General features: G+C 40.9%; 1 protein-coding gene across 7 annotated transcripts in view; it reads left to right on the top strand.

Annotated features, from left to right (window-relative positions):
• The window catches only part of Ppm1h (protein phosphatase, Mg2+/Mn2+ dependent 1H), a 199,276-nt gene that overhangs the window by 121,161 nt on the left and 54,612 nt on the right, over positions 1–23,503 (top strand). For all 7 annotated transcript variants that reach the window (XM_090327879.1, XM_090327900.1, XM_090327884.1 and 4 more), the window contains 2 exons: positions 8,116–8,200; positions 22,935–23,053. In XM_090327879.1, coding sequence (XP_090184005.1) covers positions 8,116–8,200; positions 22,935–23,053 — 204 coding nt within the window. The remainder of the gene's footprint in view (positions 1–8,115; positions 8,201–22,934; positions 23,054–23,503) is intronic.

Here is a 23,503-nt window from a genome sequence, read left to right as displayed (position 1 = left end):
AAAACCAAGGACAGTGCTCAGGCCCTGAGTTCAAGGCCCAGGACCAGCAAAAAAAAAAAAAAAAAGTCCTCAAACTAAGTAATGGTGATGACCATTCACCATCAGTACCATGTACCACAAATTGCCAAAATATCAAAATAAAAGGGTGAATTTCTTGGTATGTGGGCTATATTTCAAAGACAACAAACCACCCTACTATTAATTTACAAATGGAGCTTTGACTGTTTTCTTTTTTTCCTTTTTAGAAATAATAAACACCTTGAAATTTTTAATGGCTATGAGGCTTTTACCTGGTCTGGAAATGTTTATGCTGGTGCTTTCATGTTGCTGGTATAGCAAGATGTTTGTAGAAACTGGCTGAATTATGACATTGAGAAATTCTTCTGGGTGGTATGAATACTGAGTGGGTTGTCTGTGAGGAAAGCAAGGAACATTTGACTCAGTTGTTGCTTTATGAGTGGCCACTCATTTTTGCTGCTACTTCAGCATCTGGAATTTCCCCCTTCCTGAGAATTTTTGCTGAGGAGTTCCATTGTGTATTTATGATCTTTTAAAACAAATCATTGTATTGCAAACTTCTTTAGTAGCCATTCTGAATAGGGAATGACTAGGAACATATCCAAACCAATTTCCAGCTCCCAGGATTGTTTCTTCCCTTTAACTGTTTTTGTCTGACACCTCTAATTAGCATCTGCAGCCAGATTCTCCTCTGCCAGTGGTAACTGGATTGTTCTGTCAGCCGCCCTCCTTTCTTCTCCAGCAACACATCTCTAATAGTTTTGAAGGAGACAAGTACTTGTACTCTTTCTGAGCGAAATCTGCAAGGTCTGATGCTCCCAGACAGAATAGACACCTCCCCTCATACCTTGGAATTGATACACACTGTCAAAAGGATTTTTCCAAGTGGTTTCTCTTTGTCACCTTGTACCAGATTTCTCTCTTCCCTTCTGGAAATGTGCAGTTTAATGTTGCGTTTCAAATCACTTTCAGCTGAAAAAGTGTGTAATGGAATCGGGCCATCCCATGAATACTCTTTAACAGTATGGAAGATGCTTTTTGTTTTGCTGCTCTGTGTTCCCAGGGGACTGGTTACAACAGAGAAATTACATTGGGGGCCTTGCTCAATAATGAGTTCCTTGTCCTTTTTGATTTAAAACAAGCACTAAGGGCAACTTCTCCCACCCTGGTGCCTTTGTGTGGGGTTTTATTTATTAGCATCTAAATTGTGATGATGACCACCTCCTGAGAAGAAAAGTAATAAAACTGTAGTAGTAGTTCCTGGTGTTTAAGGCTTTCTTTAGTAGCATTTCAGTATAGACCTGAAAAATGCCTAAGAAATCATTGGCTCTACCTTTTCTTCTTATAGAGCTGAAAGTTAACACCAAGGCTCAGGGTGAAACACCAGCCCAACACAAAGTAATCACTGAGAAAATCTGACTTCCTAACCAGTGTCACTTGCCTCACAACCAAGAGTCTCACTATTACCAATGTCTAATGTATTTGTGGATGTTCCTCTAAATCCATGCATTTCCAGAGCCAGAAGAGGACTCGATCAGAAAAGGGCTTGTTTGGATTTTACCCCTAGTCTATCATTAATGCATTATGCCCAAGAGAAGACATGCTGCAGCATTTTGCTCCTGCAGACATGTATGTTCTACACGGACACACAAGTAAATTACACAGGTGGGTAGGGGTTTTCACTGCAGGGATAGCTAATTGCTCAGTAATTTTAAGACTTTTTCTTGTTGTTATAAAAGTGGTGTATTGCTCAGTATTGAAATTCTGCGTAACCAGGATTCTAATAGCCTCAAAACACTTTGCTTTGCTGCCCAGAAAGTTCTCTTGCTTCAGGAAGAAGAAATTTAAACAGAACCAAATGAAGCAAGGTGGACTCTGGCTTTCAGTGTGAGCTGATCCAGTGTGCTTTGTCCTTTTGTGGCAGCTAGACTTGTATACATTACCTGTTCCTTGGATCCAGCAATTTTTTTTTTTTTTTGGCCAGTCCTGGGCTTGAGCTCAGGGCCTGAGCACTGTCCTTAGACTTTCTTAAGGCTAGAGCTCTACCACTTGAGCCTCAGCACCACTTCCCGCTTTTTTCTGTAAGTGGTACCGAGGAATTGAACCCGGGTCTTCATGCATGCGAGGCAAGCACTTTAACCACTAGGCCAAACTTCCAGCCCAGATCCAGCAGATTTTTTTAGCTCCTTTCCCATCTCTATTTTGAAGTCTTTTCTACTTTTCTACTCCTGCTCTACAGAGAAATTGTGCCTCCCTTTCTCCTTTTCATCTTCCTCTCCTCCTTCTACTTCCCATGTGCACTTAGGACAAAGCCTTCAAGGCTGAAAAGCAGTATATTTATCAATTACCCCATGCTGTGTGTTCACAGCGCTTATTTGCAAAGTCACTTGACTGAATTTGGAGATTTTGTTGGAGTTACGACAAGACAAAAAGTCTTTCTCTTTCTTTCCCTCTCTCCCTCCATATCTCTCTCTCTCCATCTCTCTCTCTCTCTCTCTCTCTCTCTCTCTCTCTCTCTGTCTCTTTCCTTCCTTCCTTCCTTCCTTCCTTCCTTCCTTCCTTCCTTCCTTTTTGGTGTCAGTCCTGGACCTTGAACTCTGGGCCCAGGGGCTGTCCCTGAGCTTCTTTTTGTTCAAGGCCAATGCTGTAGTTTATTGGAGGTAAGAATCTCATGGACTTTACTGCCTGGGCTAGCTTTGAATTGCAATCCTCAAATCTCAGCCTTCTGAGTTTCCAGGATTACAGGCATAAACTACTGGTTCCCAGCCAGACAAAAGGTTTTTACTCTTGAATGTGCACTGGAAACAAGGCAGAACACGGTCTCTTAGGCTTCCTGAGAGCTACAGAAAGAACATGCTTCAAAAAGGTGCACCTGCCTACTTGATTCTCCAAGCTTCGTCCTTTTCTTAACACTAAGTTCACTCCTTTTTTTCTTGAATCCAAAGTTTTCTTTATAGCCATTGATAATGATTTGGAGTGCCTCAGTAGAGTGAGGTAATATATTATTTTTTGTGAGGGTTAAAAATGAAGGAGCCTGAATGAGCCCCTGTGCAAACCTAAAAGCACCCTAGAGTGGGACCAGCTCTTTTGATAATGACTCTCTTGTAAGAGGGTAGTGTTCTCTTTCTCCCCCTCCCTTCCTCCACCCACTTCTCTCTCCCTCTACACCAACACAGACACAGATACAGATACAGACACACACACACACACACACACACACACACACACACACACACACGCACACATCCCAGAATAGACTCATCCCTCAAAACCCACAGGAATTCATTCCAGCACACCGCCCACCAGGATACCCAAATGTAAGGCTGCTCAAATCCCTTGTATGAAATATCATTTGCATATAACCTCCACACATCCCTCCCATGTACATTCAAGTTATCTCACTGCATTATTTATCACACCTAATGTAATGGAAGTTCCATGTCCTTGTTATGGAGTTGCAGAGCTGGAGAACCTTTATGTTTTCTGCTAAGGGCCGTTTGGATATTTATAACATCATTTGTGGGCTATACAAAATTATCCTTACAACAGATGGTGGCAGGCAGCCAATAAAAGCATACGAGAAGAATACGTGTCTGTTCCATCATGTACCAAGTGAGTTTGAGGGCCTTATATGGCCTGTAGGCCAGACATTCCATACCCATACATTGTTTAGGGAATAATAACAAGAAAAAAAGAACCCTATACATACTTAGTACAAATACTTTTTCTTTCAACTATTTGCTGTCGACAGTCAATTGACTGTAAACATAGAACAACTGTCGGTTGAGTTTTGCTTACCCTGAAACCAGAGAAATGCCTTCTTGTAACTGATCATTTGCCACCTCCCATCAAGGACACACCCCGCTAGTTTACTCCTGGTAGTGTAATCTGGCAGTAGGGAGCCACAGACAATAAAGAGTCGAAAATGGGATTTTTTTTTTCCTATATCGGTGGAACTCATTATACAGACTAAAAACCACCTCATGGCCAGTAACTGAATCATACATTGGTATATACTATCAATGCCTATAGCCATAGCTAAAAATCAGTTCATAGCTCTCAAGGGAAACTCCATGAATGCACAGGCTGGAAGGATACTGCACCTGCAGAGCTCCTCTGCTGGCTGAGATGACTGAGAGGTGACCATGAACAACAGAAGTTAATGAGCTCTTTATCACTCGGTCCATCGCTCAAAAGTGATTCCAGTTCTGAATCTTCTTGTATGGGTGCCCTCTAAAAATGCAAGGGATGGAGGGAAGTACAGATATTGTCAGAATTAATCAGTTCGCATTTGGATAGCAAAATTTTCTGGCCGGCTTTTCAATTATATTGACTCTTCACTTTCTTAGTTATGCTGAAGCACAAGTAATAAAGTCTAAGGCAGGACTGGTTCACTGGGTAGAATGTATAGCCTGGGGCCTGGAACACCTGGATTCATGAAGATGTTCAACTGGAGGGAATATGTGGCTGAATCCAAGCACTTCTCTTCAAGAGTACGAAAGAAGCACATTCCCCATTATGGTCAAATAATGCAAAGGTACATACAGGAAATGAACCATCTCTCCCATCTCCATGCCTCCCTTGCTACTTATTCATATGTGATTTATAATATTGTCAAGCTCCCAGCATCCAAGTGATCAGATAGGACAGTAAGCCAAACTGAAAATAATAGCTCTTTATGCATACATAGATTTGGATGTAATTATGTATTTCAGATCGCAATCTTTAAGCCAGGTGTGACTTAGCCCAGTAATATGTGCCTGTAATCTCAGCTACATAAGAGGAATAGATAGGAGAATCTCAGTCTGAGGCCAGCTGTGGGCAAAAACAAGAGATTCTATCCTCCCCCTTCCCCCCCACCAAAAAAAAATAACTAAAGCGAAAGGAGCTTGGCATGTGATTGAAGTAGTAGAGCATCTATCTTGCAAAAGCAAAGCCCTAAATTCCAAACTCTAGTACCCCTCCAAAAAATGTAAATAACTAGTCATAACTTTATTCCATATTCTCTTACCTTCCCACTTGACTCCTAAGAACACATTAAGCCTTATAATTTGTCATGTTATCAGTAATGCCCTATTTACTGTTTGAGAATTAAAATGAAAGTAGTGGTTTTAGTGGTGGTCTCTGTGATGAAAGGTTAGCATTAAGATTGGGGGATATGCTGAAGCATTTCCTCTGTAGAATCAGGGTCACCAGCTCCTAGGGACTGCCTCATGCAATTTCTCTAAACCCTGAATGTGTGCTTGCCATTCAGAGTCTCTCTAAGCCCAAGATATGTGAATGGGATGCTGTCCAGATTCTCACCACAGCATCATCTACTGGTCCAGGCCTGAGGTTCCAGAAGTCATCTACAGTGTAATTTTGACCATCAGGGCTGCCACTACTGTTGTTTAGGTTTCCATTTTCTTTAGGAAAGGCATCTTATAAAACAATGCAAATATGAAGTACGATCTGATGAGAAAATGTAGCTCTGAAGGCATTTGTAGTTCATCAGTTTTTGAGTAGAGGGTTGGTCAGCTTTCTTTATATGCCCGCTATTCCCTTTGAAGCCCTTTTTCTCTTGCTGCCCTACTGGCAATTGGAGACAAGCACTCTAACAAATTGACCCCAAGATCAGAGGGATGAAAAAGATCAAAAGCAAGCCAAGGATCCGCATGGAAGAGGGTAGGGAATGGGCACGTTGGCCGCCACACCATCGTCTTTAATCCATGGCTGTCTCAAGAAGGGACAACTTAATAGTTCAAACAAAAATGAAGAGCACTCTGTGCATGGGTAGGTCTGGTATCATTTGCTACCTAGGAAAAGCATGAAGGATGATACCATTAACTTACATTGGAATTAAATGTGACCACTTCATGGGTGAGTTTAAACTCTGGAAACAAAGTGAGTGTGATGGTGGCTGCTGCCTTTGTTGTATTCTCCCTCTCTCCACTCTAAGGAGAACAGCCTTGCTTCATTCGTCCTTGTCCTTCACCTCCCTTCTCAGTGAAGACATACTCTGAGGACAAGCCCATGGGGAAAATGTATGGATTTTTGAGGTCCTGGACTATATATAATTAATAAAGCTGCTACTAAGAAGTCTTGCTCATGGCCTTCATGGCTAGATATTTCTGTTCATCCACCCAAGTCTAGCTTGCTCTTCATCCATGAACTCACTTAGCACTCAGCAAACAGCTATTGCCTGTCACATGCCAGGCACTGAGCACTAGATACTCAAATGCAATGACTTAAGCCTTACAGGGAAAATTTCCTCAGGGTCAGTAGAGCGCCATGGAAGACAACAAGTGCAGTCAGGACTTATAAGCACAGTAACATAGCTAGGTATGGACCCTGTGAGGTCACAGCAAAGGAAGGTCACCAGAAGGACAATGGAGAACATTTAGAGCTGACTCAGAGAAGCAAATTGGCCATTGGGAAGGAGAACTAGAATGAAAGGAGCAGCAAGAATAAGGTTAAATTCAGAATTAATAGGCCAAAATATTACAGCAATAGGCTTCTTTTTCCCAGAATCAACTTCCCTAATTTTCGTAATGTCTGACTGTTTTGTCTTTTGGAGCCATAAATTCTTGAAAGACCCCCATACACACACTCCAAAGTTTCATTGTCATGTTCTGTCCTATATCTTATATCCCTCCGTGGTGGCAGCAACTGGGCACGGCTTGCAAGGAGTTGGGAGTAAGGTGGCAATAGCTGTAGCTGTAGGAACTCCCTCTCCTTTTGGCAAGGAAGAACACCCAAGGGTTTTCTAGTACAAAGAAGTAGCATCCCTAGCATCTTCTAAGTATCCCTTCGAGTTGAGCTCATCAAAGACATTTCCCATGTTTGTAGAGCCTCGCTGAGAAGTGTGACAGGTCTCAGATCTCTGGTTGCTGGTGGCACGGAACTGCTAGATGAGTATAAAATGCAATTCCCCAAGGTATTTGCATTTGTCAATCTTGTGCCCATCTATTGATGGGTCAATAGATGGCTAGAAAGTGGCCATTGGGAACCACTTCAGAATTAGAAGGTATGAACACAGAAATCACTGACTGCTACCACTAGGCCCAGGAAAGGCTGTTGCACGACTATCAATCTGACAGCCTCTTTCAAATATCAAGAGACGTCTTTGAGGAACTGTCTCTAACGTCCTTGAGTCAGCAATAGCTCTTGGACACATTTTTAGTGTGTGAATTTTCTGAGCCTTAAGAGTAGCTTTTCCTGGACTCAAGATTTGCCCTAGAAACTCAAAAGTCTAAGCCAGATGACCTCAGATTCTAATGTGCTGAAGAATTGCCTAGGGAACTCTCACTACAATGCACATCTTGATACGGAAAGTCTGGAATAGAGTCTGAGATTCTGTGTTTCTTCCCAATTCCCAAATGAGGCCAGTGTTGCTGACCTACAGATCCTTTTAGTAACTGAAGTTTGGTCCACTTCATTAACCATTAGCTAATGGGATGACTGGAACTTAGTTGAATAACATAATAAGTTTAGTTTCTTACTGAACTAACCACAGTTCAAATGCTCAGTATCTGCATGTGGCCAACAGCTACCTTATTGGACTGCACAGATATCACGATCACAGAAGGTTCTATTGGATAATCCTAGAATGGAGCCAGCCTCAGTTGCATTATTCATTCTTTTTTTTTTTTCTGCCAATCTTGGGCTTAAGCTCCGGGCCTGAGGACTGTCCTTGGATTTTTTTCAAGACTAGAACTCTACCACTTGAGCCTCAGCACCACTTCTGGCTTTTTCTAAGTATGTGGTACCAAGGAATCGAACCTGGTCTTCGTGCATGCTAGGCAAGCACTCTACCACTAGGCCAAACTCCTGGCCCGCATTATTCATTCTTTTATTCACTTATTTACTGAGTATTTGTTACAAACAGAGTAGTATGCTTCTTGCTGGGGCTTTAAGACAATAGTTCTAGCTAGCAGGAAAAGTGAAGTTATCATAAGCTAATTAGAATGTAGTGTACCTAAAACAGCATAAAACCACACATGAAATAGCATCCAGAGTGGGCAGCTATGAAGGTGGCAAGAAAACAAACATGTTCTAATCCAGGATATGTTGTCATAATGTCAGAGAACTTATGAGGTTGCATTTTTACCCTTGCAGGGCCATAATAATCAGAAATGGAGAAATCATCCCCATGTCTTCAGAATTCACCCCTGAGACTGAGCGTCAGCGACTTCAGTACCTGGTAAGAATCATAAGCTCGGGAAGACAGGCCCACAGCAGCTGAATGACTCTCCCATATATCACACATCTGGGCCTTGCATATGACAACACACTCCATTTCCATTGATTTATTTCTATGTCTGATTTTTTTTTTCCATCTACAATCAGTTGAAGCAATGTGCTCTGTTGATCTGAATTTTTGGTGTATACTGTTCTGAATGCCTGATACTCACTTTAACTCATGCTGGGGTCACTTCCTGTCACACTGCAGGGAGGATCCTCTGCCCTTATGACAGCTCTGCAATCACTCCTCCCCTCTCTCCTCTCAGTGTACCATGACCTCAGAGTCCTTTGGGGATACTGCAGATTCTGCCCTGAAAATAAGTTTGCTCTATAGTCCATTCACATAGGAAAAATAGGTATTTTAAGGGAGCTTTGCTTCTCTCAGAAACATTAAATTGCTGGGAGACAGAATAGACCCAACCTCCCTGTCCTCACTTTCTGGGGGCAGCATGTTAGCTTAGGGTCTTAGTTAAAAGGGGTTGTGGGAGCCCGATGCTGGTGGCTCATGCCTGTAATCCTAGCTACTCAGGAGGCTAATATTTGAGGATCATGGTTCAAAGCCAGCCCAGGCAGAAAAATCCATGAGACTCTTTATCTTCAATAAACTGCTAAGAAAAAGCTGGAAGTGTTACTATGGCTCAAGTAGTAGATAGAGCACTAACTTTGAGCAAAAGAAGCTTAGGGACAGCTCCCAGGCCTAGAGTTCAAGCCCCAAGACTGCCAAATAAAGTGGGGGGGGGAGGTCCTGTAGTAGTCATCCCAAGTTACTTTGGGGCAAAAATCTCTGGAGACTACCTGGTGAAGAAGTGCAGGAAGTCTTTCTTACCGAGCAGATTGCTTTTTTAAATAGCAAAGGTCACCTAGGGACTCTACCTAGTGAGGAAAAACTCAGTCTGTGCCATCTACAAATGGCTGTTTATGTCTCTGAATTTCAGCATGTACAAATGATCAGGAATTATGCTGGCTGATTTAGAAGGTAGCTATGTACTTTTCTTCTGTGTGCATGTGTATGTGTGTGCATGTTTTATTTTATAATGAAACTGTGTTTCTGTTGTCATCTGGTATATAAGACAACAAGATTTACCTTTACCTGTAATTGTTTCCTAAACTTTGTGGTGTTGTCTTCAAGCAAATAATGCAAAGCTACTAATAGGGAATTCAGGCAGGTGGAAAGGATTCTGTAGTAGCACACAGACATCTTCATTTTGGAACCTGGGTCTATTACTCCCAAGTTGGCTAGCCATATGAAAGACTTTTAGCTCTCAAAACCTTAGTTTGTTGCTTATAAAATGGAGAGACATACAAAAGGTTCATCAAGGGTCTTTGAGCTGCAAAGGTAAATTTCATCACAGCTGGCCTCTCTTCCATTTGGCTGGCTTCCACTAGTGTTATCCAGGGTCAAGGCAAGTGATCTCCACCTGAAAGCCTTTGACCGCCTACAACATACAGAATTCATGGCACACTCAGAATCCTGCTCACCTCTCCAAAGACATCTCCCTGTCACCACAATCAATGCCACTATGTATCCCATGCTTTCAGTTCCTAACTACCTTCTATTTCCAGATCTTGTCACAAGCACTGACCTCTAGGCCTTTAGAGATATTGCTTGGTCTAGGTGGCATTTCTGTTCTCTGCCAGGAAGGTCTCTTCCTGTGAGATCTCAGGAGAAATAACATTACTCTGGGAAGGGGTTCAGTTCCCAGGGCATGTACATACAGCAGCATCTAGAGGCCTGTGGCATGGCTCTCCCTGGATGTACCATTTTCCAGATCTCTGGATTGAGTTATATGAAAGGCATATCCCTTACCTTTAGTCACCTTAGAGAGCCAGGACCCAGTGCAGCCGCTGGCACAGAGATTTGAAGTCGAACCTGTGACTTTGTGTATGTTAGGCAAGCACTGTATCACTAGGCTACACCCTGGTCCCTGTACCCACTCTTAAAAAGCACTTCCCACCCTGCACTGGTGGCTCATGCCTGTAATCCAAGAGGATCGCAGGTCAAAGCCACCCCTGGCAGGAAAGTCTGTGTAATGCTTATCTCCAATTAATCACAGAACAAACTGGAAGTGGCATGCTTCCAGGTGATGCTTCCATGCTTGCTCAGGTGATAAGCTCTAACCTTGAGCAAAAGGAGCTTAGAGTCAGTTTCCAGAACTAGCATTCAAGCTTCAGGTCCAGCAAAAACAAACAAACAAAAACCCCCAAAACAACAACAACAGGGCCAGGAGTTTAGCATAGTGGTAGAGTGCCTGCCTAGTGTGCACGAAGATGCAGGTTCAATTCCTCGGTACCACATACACAGAAAAAGCCGGAAGTGGTGCAGTGGCTCAGGGTAGAACACTAGCCTTGAGGAAAGCCCAAGGACAGTGCTCAGGCCCTGAGCTCAAGCCCAGGACTGACAAAAACAACAGCAGCAACAACAAAAAAACTTCCTCAGGGATCTGTTTCCTAGTAGAGACAATAATAACAGGCCTATGTTTGTGCTCCTTTTCAAATGTATATTACTACTTGATAGTACAATTTAAGTCATTTTATCTATTTTTATGTAGTACTGAGAAATCGAACCCAGGGCCTCATGTCTGTTAGACAAGCACTCCATCACTTAGCCACATTCCCAGTCCTCTGTGTCCTTTATTTTATAATAATTTTTGTTACAAGAATGATCATAGTGGGGGCTGGGAATGTGGCCTAGTAGTAGATTGCTTGCTGAGCACATACAAAGCCAGAGGTTTGATTCTTCGGAACCATGTACTCAGAAAAAGCTGGAAATGTGCTGAGGTTCAAGTGGTAGAGTGCTAGCCTTGAGAAAGCTCAAGAATAGTGTTCAGGCCCTAAGTTCAAGCCCCAGAACTGGCAAAACAAAACAAAACAAAACAAAAAAACAACATAGGAGATTCACTTTTAAGAAGAAATGCAAATATTAAAATTTCTCAAATTCCATCATGTATCATGAGTGATTTAAAAATTCATCTCCCTGAGCTTGTCAGTTATTTAAAGTATAGATAATAGAGCAGTATTCCTTACAAATTGTCTTATTCACCTAGGTTTTTAAAAGTTTTTTAAATAGGTTTCTCAGGAATATTTCAAAGTAATGAATATTAAGAGCTAATTTGTAGCATGTGCACATTTAATATCCCTCAGTAATCACTTTGTTATCCCTAGATTTTCTTAATTTTCTCTCTCTGTATAAAATAAACATTTTTAGTAATGTAATGAAATTACGATGGAAGTAAATTGAAAATACTTCAAAATGTATCATATGAAATAAAGGAACATGATTGCTAAAAAAATTACTCATACTCAGATTCCTTGCACAATAGAAAGATAATTTGGAATGTCTGGAATGAAGTGAATTTCGGCTTTATCACAAAACTCTGTCTATAATTTCCACAAGGTACTTCACTGATCCCATCATGAGTTGGGGAGATAGAAAACCTTGGAAGACTTTATAGGAATTAAATGCAACAATGCAGAACTGCTAAGTCCCAGTGATTATACATAGAGATTCCCTTCTTGCGGATTCGTTTGTTAAACATGTCATTTGAAATATGATGTAAAAATCAATGTTAATAAATTCTTTAACCCTACATTAGCACTAAAAAAATGCAGAATTGTTTTGGGGCTCACAGTTTTTATAGCCACTATTTGGTGAGTTGAAGTCTTGGCCATTCCAATGAGTCTTAAACTGTTAGAGCTGCTCTAATAGCTTCTGAACTTATGGGTGGCTTATGAACAAGAGAGCCTTTTTACAGATCTAGAGACTGAGTAGTTCAAGATAATGACATAGGCCTATTCATTGTCTAGTCCTGGCTCACAGACAGCCATCTTTTCTTTGCCAAAAAAGATAAAGATACTCTTTAGAGCCTCTTTCCAAGAGAACCCAGATCCCATCGTGAGAGCTGTATGGTTACGCAGGTATCCTTATGACCTAATCAGCTCCCCAAGGCCACTCACTTCCACATTACAGATTTGGCTTTCACATATGAATTTTGAGAGCATACGAATATTGTTTCTCATGAAATCCTACTGTCTGCAAGATCATTTATTTAGGAGCCAATAGCAATGTTTTTATATTAAAATATATTTTGGAGCCTCTCTTAAACATTCAGTATGGCGTTTATTAGCCCACAGAGCTTAATGTTTGAATTTGCAGAACACTATCTATATTTTCATTGATCCTTACTCTAAATCACACTGGTTTCTCAAGTTGATTACTAAAACTTTTTAGTCAGGCATTAGGAAAAAAGAGGATGAGACAATAAATTGCCTTAGTTGTCCAAATTCTTATTTCTTCAGGATTCTAAAAATGTTGTTTTGAAATGACCAGATCAGCCAGGAGTTTGGCCTAGTGGTAGAGTGCTCTCCTAGCATGCATGAAGACCTGGGTTCGATTCCTTGGTACCATATACATAGAAAAAAGCCAGAAGTGGTGTTGGGGCTCAAGGAGTAGAGCTCTAGCCTTGAGAAAACCCAAGGACAGAGCTCAGGCCCTGAGTTCAAGCTCAGAACTGGCAAAAAAAAAAATCTGAAATGACCAGATCCAGTAATAGTAATCACATGGTATGAATGTTTGATACAAAGTGAGAGAATTAAAATATCTATAGCATAAAACCATTGTTGTTTTTTGTTTTTTGCCCATTATAGGGCTTGAACTCTGAGGCCTGAGCATTGTCCCTGGGTTCTTCAGCTCAAGGCTACCATCCTACTGCTGGAACCACAACACCACTTCTGATTTTCTAGTGGTTAATTGGAGATAAGAGTCTCTCAATCTTTATTGCCCGGGCTGGCTTTGAACTTCGATCCTCAGATCTCAGCTTCCTGAATAGCTAGGATTATAGGAGTGAGCCACCACACCTGGCTCATAAAATCATTCTTAAGGCAGAACTTTGAGAATTAGATTTCTAGTAAAACTAAGCTTCAACAATGAGAGAAAAACCAGAGTACAGGGTGATCTCTCCACCTTTCCTGATTCTGATTTGTCTGGCCTTAGTTCCCTCATATACTGGCTCTCAGTTCCCTCTTGAATTAAACAGAAAGCAATATTTTCCTTGAGATATGCATAGCATGGTGAAATAGAAATGAAAAATAATCCTATGGCACTAGGAAACACAAATGCTCCTCAACCCGCACTGTGGTTACATACCTATTAGTCCATCAGTAATTGAAAATAGCTTGTCTTCTAGAAGTATATTTAACACACCTAATTTACCAAACATCATAGCCTAGCCTTGCCTAATTTAAAAATTCTCAAAACACTTATATTACCCTCAAGCTGGTCAAAAATCATCTAATGCAAAGCTGACTTTATGACAAAATCTTGACTATCTCAGTATATTGCATGCTTACTAAAAATGAAAAACAGTATGGTTGTATGGATATGCTTTCATGCTCTTGTGAAGACAATATGTCCAACCATGACACAGAATGGATCATCTACAATATATTGTCTTATGCTTTAAAGTGCATCCACTCCTATTACTCATTCTTTTGAACATCCATCATTGGAACTAATTGTCAAAGTTTAGTACAATGATAGTTGTAGTATCCTTTTCCCTTTTGTGATCTCACTTAGTGAGCACATTGCTGGAAAATCAACAGTGCATTCTCTGTTCTTAGGTCAGACCAAATTTTATGGTTATAGTGTGTGAAGAAACATTTATGCTAGAATCATTAAAATTTCTATGTCCCTTGCCACTTGTTTTGAGCAGATGTCTGCAGTCCCGAGGCTGCCTGACTTGGATAATGAGGTTTGGGGTGGGGAAATGGTCAGAGCTCTTTGTCCATGAATCATTTTGATCTGCATCAGAATGGAATGTTCTTGGTATGCAGAGTCCGCACATTCAGGAATTCTGCGCATTCAGGAATTATAGAACCGGAGGCAAGTTCCCTGACGATGGATGTGGCAAGCTCGTTAATTTTGTTTGGTCTTGCCTCCTGACCTCAGAGGGCCCTGCACGGAGCTCTTGAGTAATGTGAACTTTGCTTCCTAGATTCTCAGGCAGAGTGATTAATTAAGCAGTCTTGTGGGTTTGACACATGCACACAGAATGTGGCAGTTGTGTATGGTGGGGATCAGAGCCTGTACTTCTGTCCTAGCAGCCAGAGAGAACTGATGATCCTACAGAAATGAATAAACTTTGCGCTTCTATGGTCTTGTATAGCTGGGCTTTTTTTTTATTAATATTTCCATGGTGATTGAAATGAAACATATTCCGAGTCTGTCAAATTTCAGAAAGTGTCTTGATGTAGTCAAGACTGAGCTAGAAGAGAAGGGGCCTGATTTGTAGGTATTCCTCAGCAGAACTGACTGGTCTGATTGAGTGCATTGGAGGAAATTACCCCTACCTGTGCTTCAGGTCATAGCCAGAAATGGACCTTCCTCAAAGGATCTTGATGCCCTTAAGGTGTGAGACTGATGGCTTTCCCTTTGTTCTGCCCAGACCTATTTATAAATTCTGATTGGATTACATTAAGATATGCTGGTATCATCAAGCTTTCAAATAATGCACTTCTGTCCTTGCAGAATAACCCAGTCTGCAGCTGGTTTTCATCAAGGGCAATGTACAGATGAGATGAAAGGGGGTTTCATACACACATCTGATATCCACAAGAGTGACATTATGCGAGGTGCTTTCTTGTGGTGTCCTTGGAACTCTCCCTGACTCTGTGCAGAGGCTGGTTCTATTTGTCTGTCATCTCCCTGGTGCTGGGCTTGGAAAGGCTTCAAGTAGATGGTATTGTACCTCTTGGCTTGCTAGGCTCTTTCATGCTTCAGGCATTAAACTCTAAAATTTAGAGTTTAAGAATTCCTTAAGCCTCAGTCTACTTTTAAGACAGGAGGTTTTATTTACCCAGGAGGCTCAAGGGTGATTCTGAGTTAAAATGACCGGCTCACCACCATGTGATCCCACTACACCTTGACAACAGGGATTAAACCCAGCCATGCTGGCTTTTGTCACAAAGAAACTGCTGTCCACTTTGTGCATAGGGGAACATCTGGATCATGAAAAAGAAAAATCCATTCCAATCCTTTTCCCCCTTTAACACTGTCTGGTAAATCACATGTTGGTTTCTTATTTTTTTTAATTAAACAATGGCAATCTATAAAGCAGTTGTGGCATTCTTCATACCCACTATAGAGTCCAGTGACCACACAGAAATATAAAAATGTGCTTTGCTTGAAACATGAATCAGTCAGAATTATATCAGTATTCAGTTCTGTAATAACTTTCCACATACAAACTTGGTTCCTTTTACTTTGAGATTTTTTTTAAAGGGAAAATCATAGGAGGTTTTTTCCTTCATAAAAAATCCAACCAATACATATTAAGAACTCAGCCATTTCCACTTTTTTCCTTCAATTTTAACCTAAACCCCCAAATAGTTTATTTCTATACAGTAAATTAAGTAGCCAGCCTTGCCTTCTGAAGACCCCTTCTGAATTAGAATGACAGTTAGTGAGCACTAGTGGCTTTGGCTGACATTATTAATTCCATTTCATTCTGACCTTAGATTTCCTATCATGATAAATCATCTTGAATTGTACAGCTTCCAATCCTCCTCATTTGATCCAATGAGATTTTTTTCCCTTGTAAGGACACACACACACACACACACACACACACACACACACACACACACAGTGGGGGAGGAGCTTACTCAGTGAAAGAAAATTTGCATTAGACACCAAAATTCTTCATTCTGATAACCTCCTCTCAAATACTCAGAAGTCTAGACATTTCTTTTTAATTAATCAAAAAAGTTGTAGAGGACGTCACAAAAGATTGCCTGCCATGGTATCTGCTCTCAACTTTACGTATTTTGACTTTCTATATTCTGCTGATAGGAGTGGAGACTGAAGCAACTCCTTTGGGAAGGATTTGGCAGTCAGAGCTGGAGCAGAATATGCTCTGTCCCAGCAGTCACACTCTCAGATATCTGCCTAGCAGAGCTGCGTACAAACCTTCATGTAAAGACTGGCACAGCAGCCCTGTTTGCAGTAGCCCAAATAGATAACTTAGAAAGTAGTATGAGCAAATAAATGGTGGCATAGCCTTAGCATGGACTACTATGCCAAGGGTAACCCAGGGTGTGGGAAATGTTCTGGTTAATTTAAGTGCTAGCTACATAGGTGTGTTCAGTCTGTGAAAATCCATCAGCTCAGACACATATGATAGAAGAACTCTACCATATGTATTATATTTCACTGAACAGATTTTTGAAGAAAGTACTTGCACTTTATGTAAGTGTATATATCCATTATTAACTCACCTATCACCCTTTGCAGGAGCATCTCTGATCAGCTTTCTACAGCTAGCCACACTTCTGCCATCCCTTAGCCCACACCATTCTCTCCTAGGAGTAGCTCTTAGGTACCTCCCAGCACTAGCTCTTAAAATCTTTTGCAGATTCTGTCTGATACCCACTGCCTCTCACCCTCAAGAGTGCCCCACTGTTCAGCCCTTAGTCCCTGGCTTTGTCATCATTTTGCCTATAAGCCTTCATCCAGTTCCTTCTCTACTGTATAAGCTCAAAGCAGAAGGGGCTCTTTTCTTTGTTCTTAGAATTCCTGACCTTGTGTACTTGGCACGTGCTGGAGCTCACGTCCGTCGCATGGATTTCTTTGGCTGGTCATCCCCAAACTGGAGGCAGTTTCCTTTTGGCTGACAACCACTCACTGGCTAGATGGCTACAAAGCAGCAGGAAGAAATTTACTAAAATTAGAAATAAGAAATGGCTGTTGTCATGATTTGATACCAACAGTTAGGAAGCTGAGGTAGGAAGAACATGAAGAATATGAGTGTGAGGCCAGCCTGACTATATAATAGGTTACTGGCCAACCTAGACTATGAAGCAAGACTGTGTGGGCATACATGCATGCATGTATAAACTAACTAACTCTCCTCTCTCTCTCTCTCTCTCTCTCTCTCTCTCTCTCTCTCTCTCTCTCTCTCTCTCTCTCTCTCTCTCACACACACACACACACACACACACACACACCATAATAAATAAATAATACAGCTTGTTTGTAAGTTCCCAATATCTGCATGTACCCAAGTTCACAACTTGCATCACAGTACAAACATTTTGTACAAATACAAACAAACTGCCAAAGAGGAAAACTTAAAATATATCCAGCATGTGCTATGAATAAGGAATGCTTAAGAGAGTACTTAGAATTTTTACTTTCCAGGTGAAAATTTGTTCTTAATGTGAATATTTGATCCCACTTTGGGTTTGGTCCACATTTTAATAGGCCATCATCTCCATGAATTTTGCCTGAGGAAGGGGTTCTAGTCATAATACATATTTATATGCATGAACTGCGTAGGCACCAGGAATAAAGTAAACCATGCAAAAATTATTCATGGATCTTACAAGTTTAAGGCCAGGAAATCATTAGACTTTATTACTTAAAGCAACCCAACAAATTCTGCCACATTTTTCAGACTTTATACTTGGAGCTTGTTGCTTATAGTGAATTTGAGGTAAAATCACATTTAGAATTCAAGACTCCAGAATACTGATGTAAGCAATCCTTTAGCAGGTTAGGCTAGTACAAATGAAATACTTCTAAACTGACTGTGCCTTTGGAATGCTAAAAAGGCGCTAAGAAGTTTTCAAATCCCAAATTGTTGAGCTATTTTGCATTTGGCAACCTAATGTGTTCTTGCTGCCCTAGTGGGAACCCCAAGCCTCCCCAGGCCCCAAATAGGAGGCAGGGTACATGAATCTTCCCTGGTTAAATCCTCCTACTAAAGACTTGAACTGTCCTTCAAATTGTTGAAACAAGGAGCAGTTAGGATCTTGTTTAATTTAATTTAATTTACTTACTTTCATGCCAGTACTAAGGCTTGAACTCAGGGCCTCACACTTTTTTGTTTTGTTTTTTCCACTGGTGCTGGCTTTTTCTGCTGTTTGACACTCTACCTCTTGAGCCATACCTCTATTTTTAACCTTTAAAAACCTCTTGTAACTACTGAGTTCTCAGAAAGCTAATATAATTTTCATTATGAAGAAAATTCAAAAGCACTGCTACGTGTCAGACTTTTGTTCTGTGTCTCAGGAGGCTGAGATCTGAGGATCACTATTTGAAGGTACCCTGGACAGGAAAGTTCATGAGATTCTTAACTCTAATTAACCACCAAAAAGCCAGAAATGGAGTTGTAGCTAAATGGTAAAATACCTGCCTTGAACAAAAAACTCAAAGACACTACGCAGGCACTGCATTCAAGCCCCAGGACATACACTCCTCCTCCCTCTCCCTCTCCCTCTATCCCTCTCCCTCACTCTCCTTCTCCCTCTCCCTTCCCTCCTGTCCCTTCCCCCTCCCTCCCTCTCTCTTTCACACACACATACACACACACACACACACACATACACACACATAACTTTTAGAGTAAAAAACAAACATGTAATTGGGTTAAGGATGTGGCTCAATGGTAGAATACTTTCCAATCACGCAGGAAGACCTGAGTTCAGTCCCAGTCACCATCAAAGATAAAGAGAAAAAAAAAAGTGATCTATGTTTAGTACTACAAATGTTCATCAATATGGATAAATGAAAAAGAAAACTTGTCAGTATTTTTCTAATACTTTGGTGATTTGGAAGATAATGTATGTTAATATGTGCATATAAAGACATATGTAAGCTTATATTACAGTCGAAAGGAAAGATGTACTAACAAGTAGATATATTTTCAACTAGAGACCAACATGTTGTTTTTAACCAATTGGATATTTTAGCATTTTTCATTAAGCAGTCTATGTCTGTTCTGTTCCTACTTGATTCTTGAGTTATGTTGTCTAACCTTAACACCATTAACTCCAGAGGGTCTGCAGGGTATGACAGTGCTGAGGACTCAAAGTGTTGGTTAAAAGGAGACCTAGAATTAAGAGGTGGATGATGATTGTGAAGAAGAGAAGTTGTAAAATCATGGCACATATATACAGAGTGGTAAAAATATGTCACAGCCCAAAGACTACTCATAATTTTACATTAGGCATGTTTATGATAGAAAGGGAGCCAAGTGGTTTCCAGCACTGCATAAACAGAAAAGAAAAGAAAGGAAAAAAGAAGAGAAGAGAAAAAGAAACACTGAAGTAGTATTTTCATCTTGGGGCAGCATCCGGCAGGATGAGACAGGACAAGACATCTGAAAATGAGGGGAATGGTCTATCTTCCTATCTCCCTTGGCCTGTGCAGGCTCCAAGCCTGGAAGAGGAGAACTCTAGATCATTTTGAATGACTTTTAAATTCAATGCCTGGAGGGTTGGGGGGACATCAAGGAAGCATAAATATTGGGTTTTACAGAGGTGAGTTCCCGGAAGAAAGAGAACTACTACTTAATAGAGAAAGTCCGTAGTGTGGGCTTACTCCTGACTTGTGCTTTGGGCTGTCATTAAAACAACTCTGATTCACAGCTCCCTGCATCCCTAACACTGCTGGTTTGATCCGGAGAGGCTTAAAGAGCTGCTAGGTCTTGTCTGCTGGATGTTTATTTCCCCTAGGCTTCTGGGCACCACTTCACAAGTTGGTGAAAAATGGAACTTAGGACAGATTTTAAAATGTTGTTCTGGCATTTGAGAAACCAATAGAATCTTGGTCTTGCTTTTTCCTCACCCTTCTCCCCTTTATTCAAGAAGTCCTCATATCTCTAAAAGGAACAAACAACCTTATTTCTGAAGACATTTGGGCCACAGAAAAATCTGAATCATCATGGTTTTCTAAGATTCCCCAGGCTATTCCCAATAGCTCCTAACCCCACTGTCCAACCCTCCGTGAAGGTCCTCTCATTCCTCAGTATTCATTTCTGGCCAGCATTACCAGCCTTGTGACAATTCTGCTTGCTTCCTTTGGATCCTGAGAATCAGAACTTTGGATGACTAACTAGTACTTCCACATTTCCCTGAGCATCAACAAGGTGGGGGGGAGGGAGTGTCTGATGGCACTGTATCCTGGGCAGGAGGCTATACTGATGCATGTTATAGGTTGAATATACCTAATCCAAAACTTGGAAAATCTGAAAACTTTGGAGGATGAAATGTCATGATGCCATTGTGGGAAATTACACATCTGACCTCATGCAAGAGATTGCAGTCAAAATTCAGGCATACTGATAATAGTAATAATGAAAGTATCTTCAGGCTAAATTTATAAGGTATATATGAAATACAAATGAATTTTGCATTTTTAATATCATGGTTTTCTTCTGAGGTATATATTAGATAAATAAAAAAGAAATAATATTTATTTGTATGGCTATATAGAGAGAGAAATATTGTATAAAAATAGGAATGTTTCTTAATCACAGATACTTCTAATCTGTAGCATTCTGGGTGCAGGCTACTTGACCTGTACCAATGAACTGAGAAGGCCATCTGTCCTGTGAATTCTGACAGTGCCAGCAGTGAGGTGTTCTGTCCTCTCTTTTCCATGCCAATAAAGAAGAGCTGATCCATTCCACCACACTGCTAACATGCAGGCATAGGGCTCGATGCAGGCAGTTTTGGTCCAAATGTGCTTAAAGTGTGTGACCTCTGAGCAAGGAAGTTAAAATATGAATGCTTCATCTCATGGATAGCTACATTTGAATTTTGAATGTAACAGTGAGATGGCTTGTTGTTCAAAGCAATTCTCTAAGTGGCCGTTTTTCTTAAGACTTTTATGAACTGAGATGTCGGGGGATGGGGAGAAGCCATCTGCTCCTGAATGGTCTTCCAATGACTGCAGAGCTTACTGGAGGGGCTCCAGCAGAGCATTCCTGTCTGCTGTGTCTAGCCCCACCCCATGGCCTCAGGCCCTCGTGTTTATTGAAAACTCTGTACTTTGTTCCCAGGTCTTGCAAAGTAGATATGTACAGTAGAGTGAGATGAGAGCATTGTCCATGTAGCCATCTCATCACTGAGCCACTCCAGAAAATGAAACCATCTTGAATTTGAACTTAAAAAAGAACTTTACAGGGCCGGGAGTTTGGCCTAGTGGTTAAAGTGCTTGCCTAGCATGCATGAAGACCCGGGTTCGATTCCTCAGTACCACATACATAGAAAAAAGCCGGAAGTGGTGCTGAGGCTCAAGTGGTAGAGCTCTAGCCTTGAGAAAGTCCAAGGACAGTGCTCAGGCCCTGAGCTCAAGCCCAGGACTGGCAAAAAAAAAAAAAAGAACTTTACAACGTGATCATAGTTAACATAGTTGAGTTCTGCACTTGTCTCGTTTTAATGTAAAGATTTGCTTCCATTTTCTCCCAGCAGTCTGTCTCCTTCCCAGAATCCCACTGTGCAGGTGCTAATGTTGCTCTTACATTTTTGGAAATATTATTTTTCTTCTATGTGAGATTTCTAGCCTGCACTTTGATGTCGTGTGTCCCCTTTGTCTTTCAAACTGTTAGGTTTCCTTCTGGTCCTCTCCCTTTCCCTGGGGAATTTTCCCAGAGACCTTACCCTCAGCTCTTTAGACTTCATATACTTTAAATAATTTAACTACCCTAATTACTTTTTTAAAAAAGCTTTATGATTTTTATAACTTATTGCTGATTTTAATGGGTTGTTAATGTCAGTCCTGTAGTTTTATTTTATGTTTAGATAGGGCTGGGCAAGAAAAAAGAAAACAAAGACAACCATATCTAGCAAAAAAAAAAAAAAAGAACTTTACAAGAATTGTGGTACCTATTATTATGGAATTTTACACTGCCATTAGAAAGAAAAAAAAAGTCATTTTCAGGGAAATGGATGGAACTAGAACAAATCACGTGAAGTGAGATAAGCCAAGATTGGAGAGACAAACAGCACATGTTCTCTCTGATATCTGAAAGTTAGATCTAAAATCACTGGGATATGACAAATTGCACAGGATTCTAGATCCTTACATACAGTGAGATCAAAAGAGGATAGTCTTAGGAGAGAACCACAGAGGTGCAATGCCGAAACACATCTTCATATTTACATAAATATATATACACACTGAAATGAACTCCTAAGATATGGGAACAGAAGACTGATGTATTCTTTTTCTGGTGGTTTTGTGTTTATTACATGCACATCTTCAGGAAGAGGGTGGAGGGCACAGGACTAGAGTGTGCAGCAGTGGAGCACTCTGGGCGTTGATGAGAGGGAGCTATGCACATTGTGGGTGGAGACTGGAGGGAGGGCTTGGGAGGGAATGAGAGAACAGATGACACTGTCTGAAAGGAAATGTACCTTTTTTAAAAAAAAAATTTTGCTAGTTCTGGACTTGGACTCAGGGCCTGAGCACTGTCCTTGGACTTTCTCAAGACATAGCTCCTACCACTTGAGCCACAGCACCACTTCTGGCTTTTTTCTATGTATGTGGTAGGGAGCAATTGAACCCAGGTCTTTGTACATGCTAGGCAAGCACTCTACCACTAGGCTAAACTCCCGGCCCCAAACTGATTTTTTTTTAAAAGAACCTTAGAAAAGCTCAATTTCTTCCTTCCACCAAAGTGCTACATGTACTTTGCTTACAAAATTTCTAGTATCAGATGAAAAACGTGTAAATTAAGTATATGAATTTTCTTTACTCATCCTCTATTAGTGTTGAAAGTCCAAAAATCTATTTCCCTTAAAATCTGAGACAATTTTCTTGTCTTTGAATGATGTTCTATCTCAATTTGCAAAATGTCCTTGAGACGTACTTTGTCCTCTAAATGTATGTATGGCTTTTTCTTTCTATTTAGGCATTCATGCAGCCTCACTTGCTGGGAAACGAGTTCACACATTTGGAGTTTCCAAGGAGAGTTCAGAGAAAGGAGCTTGGAAAGAAGATGCTCTACAGGGACTTTAATATGACAGGCTGGTAAGAGCATGCCTCCTTCCACCTGAGTACCACCTTGGAGAAAGTGCATGTGTGTGTGTGCGTGTGTGTGTGTGTGTGTGTGTGTATGCATGTGGGTATGTGTAGCATCGTCACCTTTATTGAAAAAGATTTATACCGTTGGGGTCAAGAGGTGGTGCTGCTCACATTTGTAAAGGATAAGGCTTTGCACCCACTCCTGTTCTTGCTTAGGACCAGCGTTCAGGTCCCAAGCATTCTTGTCCCTATGAAGATGACTTAATTCTTCATTTTTGCATGAAGTCATCATTTAGAAACTTGCAAATACATGAACTTTTTATGGTTATAAACCAGGGATGGAAGGGCTTTCACTGATCATTACAAGCCTATGTCTGTAATCTCAGCATCTTGGAAGTTCGAGGCACGAAAATGGAGACTGAGTCAGGCACAGTGGCTCACGCTGTAATCCTAGCT

This window comes from Megascapheus bottae, chromosome 2, assembly GCF_031878675.1.
Source record: "Megascapheus bottae isolate mThoBot1 chromosome 2, mThoBot2.hap1, whole genome shotgun sequence".
NCBI lineage: Eukaryota > Metazoa > Chordata > Mammalia > Rodentia > Geomyidae > Megascapheus > Megascapheus bottae.
This window is presented reverse-complemented; position numbering and strand designations above follow the sequence as displayed.